Consider the following 23,529-nt stretch of genomic DNA (forward strand, 5'->3'; position numbering starts at 1 on the left):
TTGGACCCAATTATAGAAGTTAGTGAGACTGTGTGTAATTATGAACACTATGAAATCAACATCTCTGTTGAATACATTGTAAGACTTTCTTAAAAGTAAGCCTATATAGCCTACAGATTGTTTGAAATCACTTGTGCATTGTGCAGCAGCCTCTTCACATGCTGATATAACTATAGCCTTAATTAGTGATTGGATGCACCTGTTGAGGTAACCACATGTAGAGAAATTCAACATGCATGTGTGACACACCGAAATGTGTTGTCACATTTTGTTATTGTATTTGGTTATTTTGTATGAATGTTATACAAACGTATCTGTGTTTTGGTTAAAGAAGTTATTTTGAAGCTGTTCCTGTACATGCCACAAGGGGGCAGCACCTCCCCTGCTGAGCGGGCTGTTTATTGTCTTCAATAAACGCTCTGCTTCAGTCTGGCAGAAGCGAGAGAAGAGTGAACAACTACAGTCGACTCGGTGTGTTTTCTTTGTCTTTTACAGACATTCTTTAAGCTGTAAGCAGGTTCCATCCCGTACCTGTTACACATGTCTCACTTTGTACTGCAAGATGGATAGAAATGTCTGCAAAAATAATTGTTGAATGTTTTCATCACTTTATCAACATTACGTCAAAACAGGCTCCGAATGAACAACAATGCATCCTCAGAAAGACAAAGCAACATGTTATTTGCATGTTTTTCTCTTTATTCCCGCGGGATCTTGTAGTTCTCCTGTGATGTGTCATGGGTGCGCTGACGTCCCAGAAACGGATCCAGTGTGAATGGGCGCGAGCAAAACCGTGGCGCTGATGGACCGCGGCTCGCACAGAGTATGTGTGAATTGGGGTCAGCCTTTGAGGGTTAACCTTATTAGTCTTGTGTTCTAATAAATCATTCAGGTGGTCTGCATATGGTTCTAACTTTGTGCTGAACATGACAATATTGTTGTAACATTTCTAGATAAAGGTATTTTTCTGTTTATTTTGTGTGACAGTGGGTATTTATTTATTCAATGACTTATGTTATCTGACTTGAAATTAAAGATCCTGTTGTCCCTAAAGGAGCAGTTTAATCAAACAGCAGGGAAAATATATGATTCAGATTGAAAACCAACCTCCTTATGGTTGTACTGTTGTATCCAGTTTATAAAGGAAGGCAACCACCAAATTTAATTCTGTTTGTTTATTTTGCGTGACAGTGAGTGGGTATTTAAAGGTGCACTATGTAGTTTTGGAAGAGAAATGTGAAAGGTTGAGCTTCTGAGGTATATGTTCATAACTCTATACACAAACTTTCAGAGGAAAATGTGCTCCCTGGAACACTGAAGATAAAATGATACATGAGAAGTTGTGGCAGTTGTAGTGCACCTTTAAACATGAAGTGAGTCATGACTGATGTTATCTGACCTGTAATTAAAGGATCCTGTTGGCACTGTCCTGTTGATCCTGTTGGCACTCTGGAACCTGTCAGAGAGCATTGTTGGGACTTCATCAATCAGCAGAATCATTGTTGAAACAGAGTTGTCTTGCAAGTTACTGCTGTTAACTGTGGGAACATGTCAGACCGCATTGTTGGGATTTCATTATTTAACAGAACCATTGCTTGAAGTGCTTCATCCTAAAGTGATTACCATAAAAACACATGAAGGAAAACTACAACAAGAAAATGTTTTTTTGTTAAAACCCCTAAAGGAGCAGTCTTGGGCGGCAGTAGCTCAGTCTGTAGGGACTTGGGTTGGGAACCGGAGGGTCGCCAGTACAAGTCCTGGTACGGACCAAATATGGAAGTTGGTCTGGTAGCTGGAGAGGTGCCAGATCACTTCCTGAGCACTGCCGAGGTGCCCTTGAGCAAGGCACAAAACCCCCTACCACCAGCTCAGGAACGCCCGCTGTGGGCAGCTCTGTCACTCTGACATCTCTTCATTAGTGCATGTCCATAGGATCCTGTTTGTGCATGTGTGTATATACTTCAGCCTATGTGTGTGTTAACAGAGTGTAAAAACAGATAAAAGTAGTCAATAAAAGTAAATCTTATCTCTTATCAAACAACAGGGGAAATGATTTTGCTTGACAGTGGGTATTTAAATATGAAGTCATTCATCAACGATGTTATCAGTCCTGTAATTAAAGGATCCTGTTGGCATTCTTGAACCTGTCAGAGAGCGTTGTTGGGATTTCATCAATCAGCAGAATCATTGTTGAAACAGAGTTGTCTGGCGAGTTCAGTGTAACTGTGTGCTGCTAGAGTTTTTTAACCTAAAATGTTCTTCAGTGAGCAGAAATGAAAATCATACTTGATACTAGTATTTTTATAACAACATACCTACTGTGTTATTGTGCTTTTCACATCTACATGAAAAATTAACCACAGCTATAAAATAAATCAAATAGAAATAGATTTAAAAAATAAACTTGAGATTGAACTCTTCCAAATTAAAATAATTCTGAAATAGTTTTTTTTTTTAGATTCATTTTATGGGATTTTCTGACGTGTGATAAGAGTGGAAAGAGTCGGATATTGAGGAGAGACAGAGAGAGTGGGGAATGACATGCAGGTAAGGAGGGACAGGTTGGATTCAAACTCAGGCCTGCATTGTGGACTCCAGCCTCTGTACATGGGGGGTGCAAACTAACCACTTAGCCACTTGTAACAGTTGAAATTGTGGAATATATCTTTAAGACATGCTGTGTTGCTAAGTTAGGGTAGTGACATCACGAGAGGTGGCTTGATTTTATCCTCGAAGTTAGTTTGAGCGGTGCTTCTGCCATGGATGGATGCCTGTAAACTAGCTCATACTTCCCTCTTACCTCTACCTTGTGTGTTTAAGCATACCTGGCTATTAAAGCTGATTCTGATTCTGACACATACACATCAATAGGGCTCCATCGTTCTGCTCACCCTGAAATCCTTGCTCCACTAGTAGTTACTAGTGTGTAACATGTCCTGGACATGCAAAAAGTGGTGAATAACTTTACTATAGCTAACGGAAGCTCACCACCCATTAGTTAACTAGACTACTCTTTCCTAGAACTAAGTGAGAGCTCACTCCCTACCAACCACTAGTCTACTCTTTCCTAGTACCTGGAGCTATGTAAAATTACTCCGCTAACATCCTTTGGAGGACAGAGGACAAGTTATAATCGCAGCCCCAGGATTATCTGCCTAACATTCATTTCTAGAATAATTAGATTCAAGAATAACCCCTGGTATAGGACTCTAGATTACCCCCCCCCCCCCCCCCCCCCCCCCCGGAGAGGGAATAACTGTAATCTCTCCCCGCTAGGATGTAAGGTGTGTATGAGGTGTGTAGTAAAAGTCAGTAGAAGTGTGCCGTGGTGTGACTGCTCAAGCTTACCTTCCGAGGTTCACGGGGTCCTTAAGGGAGACTCCGGTCTTTGTGGTGTGAATGATTTCAGTCAGAAAATGATTTCAAAAAGTTTCCGAAAATGTATTAAAAAAACTTCAAATGATATTCCAAATGCAAATACAAAACAATAAAAGTAAAAATGTAAAAAGTAAAAGCAAAGAACAAAGTCTAAACCCGAGAGTGTAGACACTTGAGGTTTTAAAAGATCTTGGTCTCAGAGACTAAGTCCCAAAACGGGAATTTAAAAGTCAGAGTGACGTGGAGTCCTTTAGAAAAGCCAAAAAAGAACCTCGATCAGCTTTTCTACAGCCTTTTTATAGCCAAACTGTCTCTTTTTTCCAAGATTCTGTAAAACCTCAACAATGCATATTCGCAGAAACGTGATACATCCACAGGTGATACCAAGTTCATATGTGGTTTTAGCTTGAAGACCGTGAACCGGGCAGATTCGCCGAAACGCTATACACCCACGAGTTCGTATGTGGTTTTGCTCAAAGTATAGCACACTTATCCTGACCTCACAGATGCATAGGCACCGCGGATGTGTGCATGATTGACAGGATATGTAAAAGCAAAAAAAGGAGTTATGACTATATGACATATGAATTAAATGATAAAATAATTAAATGATAATAAAATAAAAATAACATATATGGTAAAAACAAATTCAACAATTGTATAACTCTTTCTGATCTTTCAACACCTGTTAGGGGCTGGTGACAGCAGAGGGTCAAGTGAAAAGTCAGATAACTTACTTTTGAGTTAAGAACAAATCAGTTTAAATGATTTTTGCGGTAAAATATTTTATACAGTCATCCTTTTCGTAAACTAGACATTTTAAAGTTGTAAAAAGATGTGGTTGTGTTTTGTTCTACCATGGGTAGGGGTATCTTGAAAACGAACACCTGTTTGGGGGGTCTACTATGGTTACTTATTGTGGTGGTCATGTCCATTACTGCAAGGAATTTTACATGAGTTTGTAGAAGAACCCCCCTCAGTGTGTATTTTAGTTGTGAGTGGTTAGCAATAACTTGCATTACAGTAAACTGAGCTTAATATTCTAATTAACATTTTATTTACCCATCATTTTCCCCTACATATGTGTCCCATTTGTGTGTTTTTGTCATTTTTACTCTGTGTTATGTTTTGAAGTTTTATTGTGTTTATATACAGTATATAATCATGCTTGATCAGAAAAAGATGTGTTTTTAATTTGACTATGTGCTTAACCTCAGAAATGAACCGCCATTTTATTAAACAATTAAAAATCAAAATTTTACTGTGAATGGTTAACAACATACCATTACAGTTATATTCTGTAATTTAGTCAAATGTGTCAAATATGTTAAATAATTTGGCACCAGTGAGTATTTCAATGGTACTTCATCGTATTAAATAACGACACAGCAATTTAACATGCTGCGTCAATGTAGGTGGCAGAATTCTGCAAACACATTTCAACATAATGTAGTCTAGTGCAACAATACTCCAATCTAAGACCCAGTAATGAACTAAGCAGTGACACTCTGTCATAACTTGTTAGTCACTATTTAGCAAAGCCAAAGCATTTCAGTTTGGGGTCATTTATTCTGTGCCACATAAGAAACATTTCAGCTATACTGAACTTGTGAACCAGTAGAATTTCCCTAAAAAAGCAAGGGTCATACTTATCTATATTGTTGGAGGGTATATACAGTCCTGCAGTCTTTACACCGATATGTGAAACAGGACTTAGTCCTGCTTTGGCCAGGCACATTCCCATGTAAACATCATCAATGGGAAGTAGGGCAGTAGACTTGGACATGTTGTATATGACCAAAGCTGTGTAACCAGATGAAAAGAAGCCCCCACCACCACAGTATGGGGGATATGAGTCTGATTCCTGCACCTGAACTGGAATAAAATACTTTCTCCATGGTATTCTAATTGGCCCAACATACTGGATCAAATGTCCAGTAAAGAGGTGCTTGCTTCCATCATTGTCGTCAAGGCCTTGGAGATACTTGACCATGTTATTTGTGTTTACAAAGACGTCATCATCACCATTGAATGGGAAACGTACTTTTGGACAATTTCTTTCCATCCATTCCAGAAAGAGTATCTGCTTCAAGGTGAGGTTGTAAAATGTATCACTGAAGTCCCATTGAAGAATGTCATTGTGCTCACTTTGCTCCAACTTGAGAACTTTGTTCAGTCTTTTCTTCTCAAAACCAGAACCTGTTGTTCCTGAGATGAAGATACGTCTGGTCCACACACCGTTCTTTAACCTCTCATTTGCCCAGGTCTTGCACAGTATCTCTCTGCGGTCGTGGTTATGTGGAGGGCTTTTGATGACCAGCAGAAGAAAGACTCCTGAGGATTGATCAGCTCCTCCACATTTGCCAGGAAGGTCCAGTAGTATGGGAAAATGTCTACAATGTTTATAATATAAAAAGTATTTTATATGACCAGGAAGTGAGCTGAAGCTTGGGATGTTGTTAGCAGTCATGTTTTGTTCACAACCTTGCCAGGAGAATACATTGGTGGTATTCAGGGTAGGTGATATTTAACTGCCATCCATTCTGAGGTTTGTGTGGTCCAAAGACTCTTTGAAAACCAAGAAAAGACCTCCAAGCAGCAAGACAGTCCTCGCACTGAGGATTTGTCTCCGTGTAAACCTGTAGCGACAAAACAGTAAAGTTTCTAGCCAATTTATCTTATTATAAGGGTGAGAGGTAAATGAATGAGTAGTTTGTCAACGCCTTCCAAACCGGCCTATTAATGTTTTCTGAATTATCTAAATCTATTGGGATTTTTAAACAACTATATCAATGCAATTGTTGTGCATGTTTGGGAAGGACAGGCAGAAATCATGTCTGTTGTGTTTAATGTGCAGTCATGGCTTCAGAGATATATTATAATTTATAATTCTATAAAATTATTTCATGTATTAATTCTCTGTTTTTAATTTATTACAAATAATTGGAAAACAAATATAAATGAGTTTATTTACTGTGAATAATAAGTGAGTAAGTAGTAATAATAAATGAGCAAGGATACTTAAACTATTTTGTTTCATTCCTGCCTTCAAGAACAACCCCATTTGGTCACCATAGGTCATTTCTCTTCCACTAATAACATCTGTGTTGTACAACAAGGTTCAGTTTTAGGTCCAATTTAATTCTATAACCACATGCTACCACTTGGTCATATTAACGAGTGCCCCAACATATTGCTTTGCAAATATTACAGTAAACCATTCTTTGAGACCTGTTGACTCTTAGGCCTATAACTTCTGTCAGTTGAATTTTACAAACATTTCTGCAACTCAATAAATCAAATTCAGTGTTTATATTGTTCAGTCCACATACGTTAATCAGTCTTAATGAGAGTTGCCTTGGTGCCCTGTCTTCCAAAGTTAAGTCAGCTGCCAGATAATTAGATCTACTGTTTGATCGTCAACTTCATTTTGAAATACCCATTTGTACAGTCACACTTTCTCCTATAACTTCTTCCTATCCTGCAATATACAAATAAGCACTTAACTTGTCCAGAGTGCAAGCTACATATCAACATTGTCATCATCATCTTCCAGGAGGCAGACACAGTCTGTATTTTTAAGAACTTAAAACTTTCCTTTTTGATAAATCTTATAGTTAGGGCTGGTGCTGGTGTAGACCAGCTCTTAGTTATGCTGCTATAGGCTTAGACTACCGGGGGAACTGGCACCCTGAGCTCCTCTCTCTCTCTCTCTCTCTCTCTCTCTCTCTCTCTCTCTCTCTCTCTCTCTCTCTCTGCATATACAGTACATCATATTACTGCATGTATCTATCTGAAAATCTCAGTCACTAACCACCTACTTTCCTGGGAGCTCTTGAGCTCTCATAGGCTCCTCAAGATCGTTGGTTGACGGCCTGCTTTTTGTAACATAAGAATAAGTAAGGTCTTTTATCTGCTTTTTGTAACATAACAATAAGTAAGGTCTTTTACCTGCTTTTTGTAAAGTGTTTCCAGTTAACACTTGTTATGAGTTGACGCTATACAAATAAAAATTGTTTGATTGATTGATTGTTGACTTAAGAGCCAGCTCACAAGCTAATATTATACATAGGTGGGGCCCTATGGCAAAGTACAACATTAACACTTAGTCAGCCTGTTTGTTAGTGTTCTGTGGTATTCAGTGGAGTATTTATTTTGTAAGTGTGTGTCTCTGTGTGTTTTAAAGTGTTTTAATTAAGAACTGCCAGTAAAGATTACTTGTTATCAGCACCTAAAAAAGCTGGTGATTAGTCTGAATTCTACAATATTGGTATATTTTTCAGACAAAATGATGACTAATCACTCAGACTTGAGTCATGGCAGAGGTTCTGTGTTTCTAACTGCCATTGCTGAAATGTTCATTGTTTGAACCTTGCAAAGCCTCTTCAGAAAATGTTGATGAATTTGAAAAACCTTTTTGTTTCATTATATCTCAAAAAAGATGTAAAGGCTTGGCAATGTTTTAACATATTGCCCTTGGCTAATGTTGTTTCCCTTTATCAATCACAAAATAAAAGATTTGCTTCTTAATTGTACCTATAGAAAATGTCAATAAGCTCAACCTCTTTGAAAGCACATTAAAATTGTGTAAAATAGTTATCATTTGATCACAAGTAAAGTTATGATTAAAATAACTTTAAATGAACCTTCATCATCATGATATTTTTGTGTTTCTATAAATAGAAAAATTAAGCACAACAATAAGACAATCTTCATTCAATGATAATTACCTGAACATTTTGGACGATCAGTGCGGGCGTTCGATAGTCTCTCTCTGCGTCAACAGTCAGATGTCTGCAGGCTGCTACTGGTTTGAGTGTTTGTTAGGGTTTGACACGTTTCTCAGAGTCGTCTTTTGTCCTGCCCTTTCTACTGATAAAGACATAGCAGTCTACAACTATTCAGACTGGTGGCATGGGTAGCACCCCACGGCTCCTTTTATTCAAACAGGCTGTGTGTCGGCTGTAGCAAGCATCTTCTATAATCCCTTTTTTCATGAGTTTTTTTATGTGTGTGGCCTTTTTTATTTTTATGAGGTATATTATGCAACATTTTAAACACTCATTTAACAAAACTCAACTATATCCTAACATAAATCATATTATTAGTTAGTTGAGTTGAGTAAAAAAAAGATTAAAGAAAAAAGGCCCATGGGTGTGTTGTTCTTAGCTCAGTGTTCCCACTGATGGGATGGGGCTTCCCTCAACTTGTTTATGTTTCATAAATGATTTTTAATGTGAACTGCTCCCTGTCCACACGCTAACCCTACCTCAATGCGAATACCTAGGAACACTGAGGCCAAGTTTATTATCTTTTGGCTGCAGACAGGGAGGAGCAAGAGAGGCAGTACACCGAAAAACATATTGGCAAATAGGATTACTTGGTTCTTACAGTTATCAGTCTGTCCATCAATCAATTTAATTCAATCAATCCATTTTTATTTGTATAGCGTCAACTCATAACAAGTGTTATCTCGAGACACTTTATAAAAAGCAGGTAAAAGACCTTACTTATTGTTATGTTACAAAAAGCAGGTAAAAGACCTTACTCATTGTTATGTTACAAAGATCCAGCCTATCCATCATGAGCACTTTAGCAAAGCAGCAAAAGTTACAGTGGTAAGAAAAAGAAAATTCTGCCCATGCAGGTTACAATAATGACAGGCAACATACAGGATACCTCTAGGTTATTTATTGCCCTTGGTACTTCCTCTCAGGGGGAATTTATGCATTGGTAGATTACCATTCCAAACAAGCTCTTTCTTATTCAAACAGTTTAATGTACAGGACAAAATTTTGACCCCTTTTGGGGTAAACTAAATAATGGGTTATTCAGATTGTGGGAGATGAAACTGGTCATTCAAAACTACCTGAGAAGACAGAGCAGGAATGCATGTAGACGTCGATAATGATAAGACCTTATTGCATTTATCTCTTAATTTGTTTTCCTCAAAGTTTTGAAAAAAAAAAAACATTCTTACTATTGTCATCAATTTTGTTATGCTCAAGTAAGCAGAGGCCAATCAGTTCAGTTGACATAGTCAGACAGTAACATGTAGCATACAAAGAAATCAGCCTTCATTAAATGACAATTAAAAAAACACAAACGAGGAGCACTCTCAACAGTTAAACACAGTGAAAGGTGCACAACCGTAACAAGACTAGAAAGAGACAAAAAGTCAGCACACAAATGTCCTTCATCAGAGCTGGTGAAGGCCTAAGTGCTGAAATGCATCCGTTGCTGCTGCCGGATAAAAGAAAGCTAAAGGACATTTGTGTGCTGACTTTTTGTCTCTTTTCATTAAAGGATAATTACCTGATCATATTGGCAGATCACTGGGAGAGCCTGATTTGTCTCTCTGATGGTAAGTAGTCAATCTGTGCACGCTTCACTGGTGACATGTGACATCTATTGCCCAAGCCAGAATGTTGAGTAGACGATGGGAATGAAGGAGATAGAAGTTGCTGGCAGGTAAAGATGTCAGAGCTGACTGAGAAGACAGAGTAGAGACTAACAATCATGTGGAAATCATAATGACAGCCTTGGTATTTGAGTTGTAGGACTTAACCTTTACAAACTGTTCATATTTGATGCCTTTACACTATGGTCAGGGTCAAGTTTGACCAGTTCAGAAATTCCTTTATAGCAAAGTATCTTTAAAATGAATACTTTTTAATTACAGATCTTTATAAATGTATACATAGTCTATTCTGCATTACTTCATGGATGATTAATCCTTATTTAATGTTTCAGAGAGCAGGAAGAGTGTTACTCTTTTTATGAGTTTTCATCACTGTTTTTTTTTAGAAAACAACACTTTTCACAAAATATTGTGTCATATTATATCAAAGACATGAATGCATAACAGCCATAATGATTGAAACATATTTCACTGTAAATGAAAATGGCAACAACATTCTGGAACTTTTAGGGATTATCATATAACCATGCATAACCTTTACAACTATTAAATGGGGTGGCAGTAGCTCACTTGGGTTGGGAACCGGAGGGTCGATGTAAATCAAGTCTAGAAATTGGTCTGGTATTTGGAGAGGCGCCAGTTTACTTCCTGGCACCTGAATTGTTTTGGTTTTTTTGCTTCGTTTCAAGGTGGGAATGGGGCTTCAGTTGTTTAGGGAGATAATTCAAAACAGCATTGTAAGTTGGTGAAAGATGGTGTCACAGCCCACCACCTCAGTTAAGGGATGGTGATGTCTTCAAGATCTTCAACTAGTCCAGTTGCCTTTGGATCAAGCTTTGAATTGACCATGGCCTGGATGACTGAGCTCCTCATGAATGTTTGGTCAGGCACCCTCTGACCACTGTGACTTCTGTTCTGTGCATCTCTTCCACAGTCAGTGTGTCATTTCAGTGCAATCGCTGCGACCCTCCTCTGCCCCAGTCACCTCCATTACAGCTAGGAGGGGGCCGGATACAGCCTCAGAAACCCACTCTTTATCTCATCCTGCATTCTTTAATCACCACCATCACCAGTGTCTAGACTCTATCCTATCCTGCTGTCGGCCTCATTACCCCATTGTCATGATGGAGTCCAATTAATACATTTTTATCTTATAATACTCCTGATTATTATAATTATAAGAATTATATGGTAGATTAATTAAACTCTTGTTTTGTAAATGTTGGCACAAATATACCATAATACAATATAATATAGATCTTACTTAGGTAGTAAAGTCTCAAGTTCAATTTTTGTGGAAAGATTGAACTTGAGCTCCTTAATATTGTAAATAAGTGTATTGTGATAAAATCTCCACAGATAGTGATGACATAGATCTGTTCATAATAAAGAATGCAATTCACTGCATTTTCAAACATTTAACTGCTAATACATCCCTTCAGACTGGCATATTCCCAGACAGGATGAACATTTTAAAAGTTATTCCCTTGAATAAAACAGGTGATGTCCACAATGTTACCACTGAATGTTCTTAGAACTTTGTCCCCAGGAGCAGCTCTCTGTATTTAGGAGGCTTTGTGAATACGGCCCCAGGTTCTTTGTTGAAATAATGTTAAATGTTTCTTGCTTAACTGGCAGATTTTTAAATTATATCCTGAAACGCAAAATAGTTTTCTTCAATGATATAAATGGAGTAGAGTAAAAAGTAGGCTAATAAGGACATTTCTCTCTCAATGAAATGAGTGGACTAGAAGGCTGCATACAAGTTATTTTCTAAATAGCTCAACATTTGACTGAAGTGCATCACTTCTTGAACTGGTTATATTCAACCACTAGTTGTCAAATAAACAATAGTGTTGTGTGTATTATTTGTGCTGCTTCTTGTCTCACTGCAGCACTGATCAAACACATCAATGCCCACTCTGCATTTAGGGGGCGGAGCATAAAGAGCAGTCTGTGTCAGTGGACCATTTGACTGTGTGCTTACTCTGTGTCACACCTTCTGTGGAAGGAGGATGTTTTCATGAAGGCCTTGGTGTTCATTGCTTATCTTAAGGGTTTTTTTGGTTGTTTTGTTGAAGATTATCGGGCTCCTCTTTAGTGGTTTGTGTTTTCTTAAAGAAGCTTCTTTTTGGTTGTGAAGTTTTTCTGATTTTAAAATATCCTACATTAGTTTTAAATTTGCTCATACTTAGTTTCTCCTTTGTCCCCCTGGCCATCTCTGGGCAAAACACATTTTTTTTAGGAAATGGTTATTATCAAAATGCTGTAATAATGTTGTCGCTAGACTAGATTGAACAATGATATAGTGCTGACATTCAGTATTGTTGGGGTCCAAGAAATTGTCTATCGCAATAAAAACAGATAAAATGGAAACCTGGAACAGCTTGTCTATCATGTCATATCATAAGTAGCTTATTTAGTTAAAGAATGTTGTAATGCCACAAAGATTATTGTAATAACAACATGGAAGAAAACTCAGAGTAGACTGACTACAATATGAAGTATACTATTGTTCATGAATTTAAAAAACACTTGTAAGCTTGTGCTAACAGTAAGCTTTCCATCTAATTGAATCTGTCCAGGGAGAAACACAATCTTTAATCATCTGCTTCTAAGATACATTCTTTACAAGGATCAGACTCTTCTTACTTTGAAGAAATGGAAAGGTAAATCAGTCTATTATAAATTAAATATAGACACACATACCACAATATGAGCTCTACTTCAAACAAATATATCACAACTGTTTTATTCCACAAAGAAAGCATTGTGAATACATTTGATCATAAATTGACATTTCAACCCAAAATATAATTTTCTTAATTTTGTATTTCTTCAACATCTTCTCACAATGCATCTTTACCCAGTAACCTGAATCTCACCACAAAGCACACAATAACCTTTTCCTTTTATTTTGTAAGTTGAGCCATAATATTTGTTGTTGTTTTTCATCACACTCAACATCCACTATTGTGAGCAATTATTTATTTAATTTTAATTAGGTAACATTTCTTTTGATCTATGATATGGTATTATTGGTAGGGCCTGGTGCCTCTCAGTAGATCATAAGAGGTGAGGTGAGTGGTGGAACGGGTGCCTCCATCTCCTAACCTTCTTGGACTCCCCATCAGCGACTCCATGGGGCTGGGAGGTCTGCGGATGGAGCCCCGATCTCCAATACTCAGTAAGGAACTAGGGACAGAGGTTTTAGAGACTGCTGAAGGGCTCAAAGGATCCAGCTTCACCATGGGTTTGGAGGGGAGGGACACATAGGAGACAACTGAAGCACTACCAGGCTTAGAGCTGCTGCCACTGTCAGCTGAAAGTCTCCCAGCATCTGAACCTGGAGTTTCCATTTTTGGCTCACAACTTTGATCACCATCATCCTGGAATGAAACCAAAATGAACATCCAACATGAAGGATACATGAAAGTAGAGTCAGAAAGATGTTCACACAACATTCAAACTGGGCCCCAGCTCCTGGGCTCACCGTCCCAGAAGCACACATTCACTGCTGGACTTTGTGTGTACATTTACCGCACGTCATAGATGTATTATAGAATGGAAACAGCACTGGAGGCATGTAGCAAAACAAATCTGACTTCCATTATGTCTACAAACATATCTCTATATCTGCATTGTACAATTATTCAAGGGTTTGTATTTGGAAGTATTGGATGTACTGAAGAAATAATAATAATACACTAATTTATAGAAGTCTCTTTCCCAAATGTAAGCTTCATGGCATCATGTGATGCTCCAACACCAGGTTGGGCGCACTTCCTTGGTGCTTGATGTATGTACTTACACTTCAAACTACCGCGCACTAACACAAGCTAACCACTGGTGTTTGACACCGGCCTGTTCAACAGAAAGCAGGCTAACTCCATGCAGTGCCTGAAAGCTAACTCAGAAGCTAACCCCCTCACTTTAGAACAAGCTTTATTTGCTCGCTTGCTTAAATATTCTCTGCAGCTATATCCACGTCAGTCAGTTAGAATCGCCTCCAATTGCTGAGTTAACACCATAATATCGAGAAAAAAACACATTATCTTTTTATTACAGTCAGTTTCACTTTCTGATCCTCCTGAACTCTGAAGGCCACACACAGAAGCAAAATAATAATAATTTACACCTCAGATGGCTCATAGTCTGCTGATTTTAACATGTTATAAGAAATGTACCTTTTTATGTTTCTTCTTGTTCTTCTCTTTTTCATTTTCCTTGTTGCTGTCACTGGAACTATCAGATGAACTTGATGACTTAGAGCTCGAGTCCTGCATAAAGTTAATACAACCCTCTATCATCTATAATAATAAATAAAATATAGAAGCATTCATTTGTTCTTCTTGAGCACAATTTAACTTACCGTCTTCTTGTCCTTCTTCTTCTTGTCCTTCTTCTTCTTGTCCTTCTTCTTGTCCTTCTTCTTCTTATCATCATCACTACTAGAAGAATCCGAGTCCTTGATAAAGTAAATGTATTTCTTGTGTAAATTAATTACTGCATTGCTGTTTTACCCCCAGAGATACCCCATTCAAAACACTTAAATATAGTACTATGAAGTACTGTATATTAAAAACATGTTAATTAACCTTCTTCTTCTTCTTCTTCTTCTTCTTCTTCTTCTTCTTCTTCTTCTTCGTATCATCATCACTGGAGGAATCTGAACTAGAAGAATCCTAAACAGACAAAAAGATCATTATTTGCTTTTGTTTTAAACATCTGGAAATGTCATATGTAGAGAACCTCATCTTCTTAAGCGAATCCACATTTTGACATTTTGCCACTTTCACCGTGTTTGATATGTTTTGGACATTTTTGTTAAATTTGAAGAGTTTACATTTAAACAAACATTTTCTTTGTTACTCAAATGATCAACTAGATTCTTGGAATGGAAGTTGATTGATTTGTTCTTACCTTCTTTTTCTTCTTCTTATCCTTCTTTTTCTTCTTCTTCTTCTCATCTTTCTTCTTCTTTTTCTAAAGAAAGTAGACGATTAAGTGTTGAGGAACGACCTCGTTTAACTGAGTTGATGTGGTTGACAGATCTCACCTTGTCATCATCACTATCAGAAGAAGAGGAAGATGAACTTGAGCCAGAAGAGGTGCTATCATCAGATGAGCTGGCCTTTAAAAAGGAGTTTGTTTTTAGTTAACTTTAATGAACTACAACATAGACAACTGAGCTGTCTTTGAAACAACACCTTTAAAGCTTTTCAATATTAAAAAGACTTCTCAAATGTGCTTTACCTTCTTCTTCTTCTTCTTCTTCTTCTTCCTTGACTTCTTTTTCTTCTTCTTCATCTTTTCATCGTCAGAGGATGAGGAATCAGAGGAGGAAGAGCTGGAATCCTGTATAGTTGAAGAGAGAGAGAAAACAAAAAGAATGATACCATAAAGCTGCAAAACTACAGTCAATGCAGGAGGTGGAGGAGTCAGTCAGACGAAGAATCCTAATAATAATCTAATGTAATATTAATGTCAATCATTTGCAGATTTATTGAACCTTCTTCTTCTTAGTCTTTTTCTTCTTCTTTTTCTTCTTTTTCTTGTCATCTTCACTTTCAGAAGATGAAGAAGAGGAGGAAGAGCTGGAATCCTGTAGAGAGAGAGAGAGAGATACAGAGGGAGAGAGGGAGAGAGAGAGAGAGAGAGAGGGAGAGAGAGAGAGAGAGAGAGAGAGAGAGAGGGAGAGAGAGAGAGAGAGAGAGAGAGAGGACAAAACGCATATAGTTTTTTGACCGTGTCTGCGTGTCGGGTTGACTTGGATGTAACAGTTTATACTTTATGATGTATTGGACAGAATGGGACATTTATTTGCATTAGTGAACCCGATAAACAGATTGAAGACTCTATTGGAAAAGAGTATCAGACATTTGTTTGTTGCAACGCCAGGTGCACGCGTCCGGAAATAGTTCCACAGCTCACATCTCAGTGGTGACTGCTTTGGACATTATAGGGTTTGTTTTAAAATGGTTACCACATTAAGTCAAAAAACGATATGCCACCGAACACACCTGAATCCAATTACCTGGAGCCTTGGCTTTATGCACAGTATAAGTCAAGACTCCACCTAGTGTTCAGTGTCGGAATTACACTCAAATACAAATTTGCAGTGTTGTGTTGGGGTTTCTTGCAAGGATCAAATAAAACAAGCATTTTGGCTCCTACAATGATCGTCAATAAATGAAGTGTCTAAATGAAATGACAGACATTATGAACCTTCTTCTTCTTCTTCTTTATCTTCCCTTTCTTCTTTTTCTTGTCATCTTCACTATCAGAGGAGGAAGAAGAAGAAGAGGAGGAGGAGGAGGAGGAGGAGGTACTGGAATCCTTCAGAGAAAGAAAGATGGATAGAGAGAAAGATAGAGAGAGAGGTGAGAAGGACATAATACAAACTAAAAGAAAAACATAAGTAATGCAGAGAGCCACACCTTCTCCTTTTTCTTCTTTTTCTTCTTGTCATCTGCGCTGTCTGATGAGGAGCTATCAGAGCTGGAGCAGTCCTATATATCAAATGAAAGACATTATTATCTCTAAATAAATGTATAGAAAATATGTTTTTATTGTGATGCCAGGTTAAACAATCTAAGCACTATGACTTTTGTAAACCTTTTTCTTCTTGTCTTTTGTCTCATCCTTGCTGTGTGAACTAGAATCCTGTTAAAACACATTAAGTGTTTTTTAAACAGGATGAATTTTGATCCTGATTATTATATAACATAAATCCACCATTCAGGAAATGTTGTGATATTACACAGGTGTGATAATTGAATGATACATTTTCTGAATACCTTTTTCTTCTTTTTCAACTTCTGCTTCTTTTTATCCATCTCCTCTCTTCCTTCTCCCTCGTCATCGCTGAGGTGGCCGTCCTCAGCAGTACCAGGCAATACCTGCAATCCTTCCCCTGGACAAGAAAATCCTTCCCCTGGACAAGATCAAAATACATTTTCAAGCCTCCGTCAGATGCTTTATTTGTGTAAGAGCTTTGGTTAAAACACTTACCAGCCAATGTAGAGGAGAGTTTGTCTTTAGTTTTGAACTCCTTCTTGGCCTGTCATTACAAAGAGAAACATCCATTTCTTTGAGTGTTCTTTATGTCTTTATATACTGTATCTGTTGCAGAATGACTTAAAGCTCAAGGAGCTGCTGTCCTTAAAAGTTTTTAAATCTAAAATGAAAGTCATGGAAGCAGATTCTATAGGATGTCGATGTTTTAGCTCGGATGTTTGAACAACTGATTCCCAGATATGAATTTAATCCAAAATGTTGTGCTTTGTAAATTGTACTGTGTCTCTCTTTGTATCTCCGTCTGTAACTTTGTGTTTTTGCTGCTGCCTGTCTTGGCCAGGTCTCCCTTGAAAAGAGGTTTTTAATCTCAATGGGACCAACCTGGTTAAATAAAAATAATAAAATATACAGTGAGTAAGAGTATTTCACCTTATCTGTATCCTCATCTTCCTTTTTATCTCCTTCAGTACTTGGTCCTGCAATCTCACCACCTGTAAAACGGACCAACAACACCACATTAGTCTCATGGAGGGTGATTGTTTTTCACATTAAAGTGGAAACACTCACCAGCTGTTGACAAGGCACTAACACCGGGTTTCTTCTTTCCTTCATCCTGTGAAAAGCAGAAAAAACATCAAGCAATAATCAATACAATGCTGTACATACTGTAATTACAAAGACAGATCTGAGTCTACAGAGCAGGTCTTGACAGGGGAACACATGTTCAGTGTGTTTAAATGTTAGGTAGGTTGTTTGTCCACCCCTTCCAAATACATTTGAGGATTATGCTTTATAAACAAAACAAGAAAGGGAATTACCTTATCCTTCTTTTTCTTCTTCTTCTTGTCCTCTTTCTTCTTCTTCTTTTTCTTCTTATCATCATCACTTTCAGATGATGAGGATGAAGTGCTAGAATCCTACGTCAACAGAAAGCGTTTTTTAATCTCAAATCAAAGAGAAAGAATCAATTTTACATTCATGCATAAATATGTGCAGCATTACTATTTAATCCAACAATGTGAATTGATCAGAACATACATCACAAATAGATGTTAAATTAAATATGTTAGTGGGGCGCTGGTGGTTCAGTGGTTAGTGTGTGCGCCCTGTGTATGGAGGCTGTGGTCCTCCAACCGGGTGGGTTCAAATCCGGCCTGTGGCTCCTTTCCTGCATGTCATTCCCCACTCTCTCTCTCCCTGATTTCTAATTCTATCCACTGACCTATCTCTACATTAAAGGCACAAAAATAAAAATAAAATCTTAAAAAATAAAATAAAACACATGTTAGTATGTACACACTTCTTATTCATCCCAGTTTCTTTACACTTTTCTTTTCTGGCCTCATTGGATATAAGACAAAAACCATCCATATTTATTTACCTTCTTTTTATCTTTCTTTTTTTTCTTTTTCTTTTTCTTGTCCTTTTTCTTCTTCTTTTTGTCATCCTCACTGTCGGAAGAGGAGGAGCTATCAGAAGAGGAGGAGCTATCTGAAGAGGAGGAGGAGCTGGAGTCCTGTGGAAGAGTGACAAATACATTTACACAGAGGTAGAACTAACAGATCAGACAATTAACACCGGAGACATGTCAAAAGAAATGAACCTTATTTTTCTTGCTCTTCTTTTTCTTGCTCTTCTTCTTCTTCTTCTTTTTCTTCTTCTTCTTCTCACTCTCACTGTCAGAGTTTGAACTGTCAGATGATGAAGAATCCTAGGACAAGGGAACACAGTAGATAATCAGTAACAAAAGTTTAAAAAAAGCTGTTTTTTGGTTCTATGAATAATTAAGTAAATTTTCTAATACAGGTTTAAGTCCAAAGTCTTAAAAAGGTTTTTGATGTGTAATCTTTATTATAAGAAAATATTACCTTTTTCTTTTTCTTCTTTTTGTCCTTCTTCATCTTCTTCTTTTTCTCTTTTCTCTTGTCATCATCATCATCATCTGCAAAGCCACAATCCTTCAGAAAGAAAAGGAGAAATGCTCTACTGAGGAGTTGAAGGCTAAAAAAGAGTTTACAAGAGGACTCTGATAGATTCCTCTCTTACCTGGCTCACCTTCTCTCCAGACTGCTGATCCATTTGGCCATCGGGACCTAATAGACAATTTAAATATAAAATCATGTGTTTGATCAATAAAAATAATTCTGTTTTAAAACATTACTTTGTAAAAATATGACATTAACTTTAATTTTTGAACTTTTTTTTCAAATTTTTGGACTAGAAAACCATAAAACTGATATTTATTGTAAATGCTAAAGCTGTGTTTCACATACCAGCCTGGGATATGACCACACTGTCCCAGATATACTCTTTCTTCGTCTCCTTTTTCATCTTCTTCTCTCTTTTCTTCTTCTTGTCATCCTGCAAGAGAATGTTGTTTTTTTAAATAACTATATGCTGTGTTTTATAGGTTTTTATACCATGTCCATGTGTTACATTTAGACCATGAATAAAGTTGAATCATCAGGGTTGGCTGTCAACTATAAGGTTAATATTCAAGAATGTCTCTGTATCTGGGTCCTAACAGATGATATGTACAGCATGAAGAATGGCAAACAAATCTACACACATAAAGATTACATACAGTCGTATTACTAAGTAAGAAATGCATTTAAGAAGGCTAACACACCTGAGGTTTCCCAGCATTTCAGATAAAGCGTCTTAAACCACACACCTATATTGTCATGGCTTTCTGTGGTTATAGGCTTTTCACACATTGTCATTGGGTGTTAACCTCACATGTCAGTTACAGCCAGCTATTAAGATTCAGGATAAAGGTGCCTCCACCCAGAGCTCAGGGCCAAAGGAATTCCAGGGTTATTAACATGTACTCTCGGTTGTTTTGCTCAAGGGATTTTTTTTGGTCATTCTTGATTCTCCAGATTTTCTGATAATGCCTTTAGAAACGTAGACATCACACAATGACCTGAGCCACTTCAACCTTAACAAAAATGTAAGATCCTTCGATGATTCTGTATTCATGGATGACTCAAAAAAAGGGGTGATAAGATTTTCCCCCAACTTGCTCAAAATGTTATATTCCATTTTAGCCTTTCTGATTTTTTTATATCTGATTTTCTAAAAGTCAGAGGAGCTCTATCAGCTGCTTGTTTTAAAGAACTTAACTTAGTCCATGCCTGAGAAGAGATTTCTGTAGTATGTACATCATGCCTACAGCCTTATTAACATGTCTTAACAAGCATTAGTTTTACTTCAGTTGAAATCATTTTGTGGTAGAGGTTGTGTTATCAAGGTTTAAGTCCCTGCACAGTTTCCTTGTCAGGACATCTCAGTGTGTTCAATACAACTATACAGACATATCCTTCTATACAACTACAGATGCCAAAACCCACAACTTACTTCACTGTCACTATCTGAAGAGCTACTAGAGGAAGAGGAAGAAGAGGAGGAGGAGGAGGAGGAAGAAGAAGATGAAGATGACGAGGATGAGCTTGAGTCCTGTTGAGAAAAAAAGGAGAAGTTATTGTTCAGTTCCGTGCACACATTGAATATGTTTTCTCATAGTCCACTGCACAGCTCCTTTTGTACATCTTGTGTTTTTTATATTTTATATTTGACATTTTTAAATTCTATTTTCTATATTGTAATATCTTCTTATTCTGTATTATTTAAGTTGTTGCTAGTTCTGCTTTATTTCCTTGTTAATTGTTTAGCACCAATACACCAAGTCAAATTCCTTGTATGTGTAAATGTACTTAAAATAAACCTGATTCTGATTCTGATTCTGATGCTAACTGCCCTTGGTGAGGAAAGTGTTTGAGAAATCAAACAGAATGAGGCATTCTACAAACACAGTGGAGAGAGGCTTTGTTATTGGTGCTTAGAGAATGCAGTGTACATGGCAAAAGGAGGGTTGCAGCCTCAAGCACCCAGCGACTATACAAGAACTAAAGCAACACACAGAATCACACAGACACACCCACTTCAGCTATGAGGAGAGGCAATCACTGCAAAGGGAACAGTTGATCAGCAGATATGTAATCAATCAATCAATCAATATAATCACATCAATGTCATTACTTCTTTCCTGTTTGAGTTCAGCCCTCTTTGCACTTCCATACTTTTTCAGAATCACAAACAAAACAACTTTACATGTGCTCCCTATAAGAGCCAGAAGATCAAGTGACTCTGTGTAGTGATTTCATCTCACTCGGGTTAGGTAACTGCCATACCCTGTCCAAATGTAATCTATTCAGTTTTCATCAGTGGTACTTCCCAAATGATTTAAGAGCTTCTCAATAAGGGCAAAAAAAACAACAACAGTGTATAGCTTTAAAAGACACATACCTTCTTCTTCTTCTTCTTCTTGAGTTTCTTCTTTTTAATTTTCTTGCTGTAACCCTCGTCCTCACTGTCCGAGGAGGACAGAGAGCTGTCAAATGAGTACAACTGCTGGGCAAAGACAGAAAAAAAGGCTGAACAACTGAGTGAGTAACTTTAGAATCCAATAAGGTGAAAATAATATTAAACAGAACAGATTAGCATAGAAGACACACTTAGGTCTTTAATCCAAAACATAGAAAACTGTTGAAACGGAGCAGGGCCTACCTTTAATGGTGATAAGGTAAAATAGGTCTTATCAGTTTATAAATGTCTCTATTGCTCACCTGTCCATCTCCTGTTACTGTCGGATGTCCGGGTTTCATCTGGTCTCCTTCCACAATGCCGATGTCTACAGGCTCTGTGACCTCAGCAGGGGGCTGCAGACCACCAATCCGCAACGCTGCTGGTTCCTGGTTACCTGCAGCGCCTGCAACACCTGGGTCTTTGCATTGAAGGATGACAGGGTTAGTTGTGTTGGCCATCTGAACATCAGTTAATCTGATCTTTTTTTTTTTTTTTTTTAAATAAGCCTATTAGGCTTTTATTAGGAGTCCCCAAATCGAACAGGTGAGTTGCAAGGCTTTATGCAAACTATCAACATTTCTAGTCCGTTCATGTTGCAACCATTTTACCTAAAGGCAAATGGATAAGGCTGCACTTCCTCAATTTTCCACTTCCTTAACTTGACAGCGAAGTTTAAACGGGAGAAAAATATATAAACTTGCAAAAAGATGCATGCTGAATGATGAATCTTTACTGCGCTTTGCAACCAGAACCAATTTGACAAAATCATTGAAAAGTGCCACACCCTTAAACAGAATGTGACTTTAGATAAAGTTTATTTATGTTTTTAGTAATAATGGTAATTCGTTAATGGAAAACACATTTAACAAAGTTATTACGAGACTTCCATAAGCCCATGTTCTCCAAATAAAAGAAAAACAAGACAACAAACCTTGAGGGAGGGGGGGCTCCATATCTGTCCGGAGAACAGCGTCTTCTCTGACAGACCTACCGATGCATAAAGGTGTGTGTGGAGGTAGACAGTTGTAGGGTGTGGAGCAGGGAAAGTGTAAACATAGCCACAATGATAGACATTTCCTTTTAAACCTTTCAAAATCAAACCCACTTTGAAAGAATACGTATCGGTACTAACAATAACTAACCTAATAGACTTATAGTTTTTTATAGGTTTATAGGTTTTAATAATTGAATTGTTCTTTGTGACACCGCAACTGGCGCCTTAATAGCCCGTTTCATTAGGCCTATATCAAATCTGTTTTATTTTGAAAGCAACAACGACTTACACCCTGGGATATATGACTGTTATTACGAAGTTATGTCCCATGCAAAGCTGGTATGGCTGCTTTACCTGTCCCGACAGGTAAGGCCTGTTTCACTGCAGAGTTAGAGCAGAACGGTACAGGGTGCACATTCAGGGGGCAATCGTGCTTGAGTAGCCTGCAGCACGGTACAGATGGCCAGTGAGACCGCGCCTTAAGGTGTGCTTAAACGGTTAATAAGCCTACAGCAGTAATTACAAACATTGTTACACAAAGGCTAAATGGACCGAATATAAAACAAGAACATGCGCTCATGGGTTAAATATCATTTATGTTGCCCTTAGTTTCAAGCAGCTGATAGACTATTATCAAAGTGGTGTGAGCGGGGTAGTGATGTAGCCTAAGACGGAGGATAAAAACGTTAAAAAAAAAAAATGACGAGATTAAACTCGTAAATTTACGACTTTATTCTCGTAAATTAACGAGTTCGAGACCAGCCTGCGCGGAAATGATGAAAGTAGAAGTCTTTAAAGAATAAAAGAATAAAGTGGTTATTTTAGTCTATATCAGAAGAGCATCTTGTCCTAAAGGTTTCACTAATAAGGAAATAGGATACTTCCTTGTGTAGTCGGTAAAAACAGTTGAAGAGAAGTTTTCACTTGAACTTGTAAGACCTTGTTTATCTGTAAAATGATGAACAGGACACAAACTGTCTCTACACATGAGACACTTTAACAAGGCAGACCGATAACAGACACAAATAGTTGTGTTGTTTACTTATGCAGATATGAAACTACACATGCTTTTGACACATCATCATCTTCACATTGTCATAAAATATCAGGACCCTGAAAAGATTCTGCAAGAAACTGAAGAAAGATCCACACTGACTGGGAGGAAGCTGTCTGCAGAGGAAAAGACTTTAAGAGTTCTACTTTCATTATTTTCTACTTTCATCATTTTTGCGCAGGCTGGTCTCGGACTCGTTAATTTACGAGATTAAACTCGAAATCAAAACAATTATGTTTTTAACGTGGCCCTAATTCTCCGTCGTAGTGATGTGTTCCTTTGGTCTGTAGGACA

General features: G+C 37.7%; 2 protein-coding genes across 3 annotated transcripts; both read right to left on the reverse strand.

The window, feature by feature from the left end:
• Positions 1 to 3,417: 3,417 nt before the first annotated feature.
• On the reverse strand, positions 3,418 to 8,250 carry LOC132979987 (N-acetyllactosaminide beta-1,3-N-acetylglucosaminyltransferase 3-like). 2 transcript variants are annotated; one of them, XM_061045816.1, is made up of 2 exons: positions 8,109 to 8,250; positions 3,418 to 6,017 (listed from the first exon to the last, which is right to left on the reverse strand). In XM_061045816.1, the coding sequence occupies exon 2, from the start codon at positions 5,846 to 5,848 to the stop codon at positions 4,907 to 4,909; it is 942 nt and encodes a 313-aa protein (XP_060901799.1). In that variant the 5' UTR covers positions 5,849 to 6,017; positions 8,109 to 8,250; the 3' UTR covers positions 3,418 to 4,906. The 2 variants fall into 2 exon arrangements, with proteins under 2 accessions (XP_060901799.1, XP_060901800.1); XM_061045817.1 differs by having other exon boundaries at positions 3,418 to 5,862; positions 8,109 to 8,201.
• A 4,275-nt stretch (positions 8,251 to 12,525) lies between these two features.
• Positions 12,526 to 22,274, reverse strand: LOC132979984 (cylicin-1). The gene is made up of 25 exons (XM_061045813.1): positions 22,119 to 22,274; positions 21,448 to 21,605; positions 21,128 to 21,232; positions 20,180 to 20,278; positions 19,093 to 19,180; positions 18,866 to 18,912; positions 18,688 to 18,777; positions 18,423 to 18,530; positions 18,201 to 18,335; positions 17,638 to 17,736; positions 17,387 to 17,432; positions 17,249 to 17,310; positions 16,814 to 16,862; positions 16,600 to 16,736; positions 16,418 to 16,465; positions 16,240 to 16,311; positions 16,019 to 16,138; positions 15,312 to 15,404; positions 15,056 to 15,157; positions 14,859 to 14,933; positions 14,723 to 14,785; positions 14,398 to 14,484; positions 14,172 to 14,267; positions 13,987 to 14,079; positions 12,526 to 13,188 (listed from the first exon to the last, which is right to left on the reverse strand). The coding sequence occupies exons 1-25, from the start codon at positions 22,138 to 22,140 to the stop codon at positions 12,835 to 12,837; spliced, it is 2,448 nt and encodes an 815-aa protein (XP_060901796.1). The 5' UTR covers positions 22,141 to 22,274; the 3' UTR covers positions 12,526 to 12,834.
• Between the last annotated feature and the right edge of the window lie 1,255 nt (positions 22,275 to 23,529).

The sequence above is a fragment of the Labrus mixtus genome, chromosome 9 (genome assembly GCF_963584025.1).
Source record: "Labrus mixtus chromosome 9, fLabMix1.1, whole genome shotgun sequence".
In the NCBI taxonomy this organism is placed as follows: Eukaryota; Metazoa; Chordata; class Actinopteri; order Labriformes; family Labridae; genus Labrus; species Labrus mixtus.

Excerpts from the sequence above, each read along its gene's own strand:
- LOC132979987 (XM_061045816.1), bottom strand. The coding sequence starts at position 5,848 with ATGACTGCTAACAACATCCCAAGCTTCAGCTCACTTCCTGGTCATATA.
- LOC132979984 (XM_061045813.1), bottom strand. The coding sequence starts at position 22,140 with ATGGAGCCCCCCCTCCCTCAAG. Across the intron at positions 17,737-18,200 it reads AAAAGAAAGATAAAAAGAAG|GATTCTAGCACTTCATCCTC; the intron begins GTAAATAAATAT and ends CTGTTGACGTAG. Across the intron at positions 15,405-16,018 it reads AGAAGAAGAAGGTTCATAAT|GATTCCAGCTCTTCCTCCTC; the intron begins GTCTGTCATTTC and ends CTCTCTCTACAG.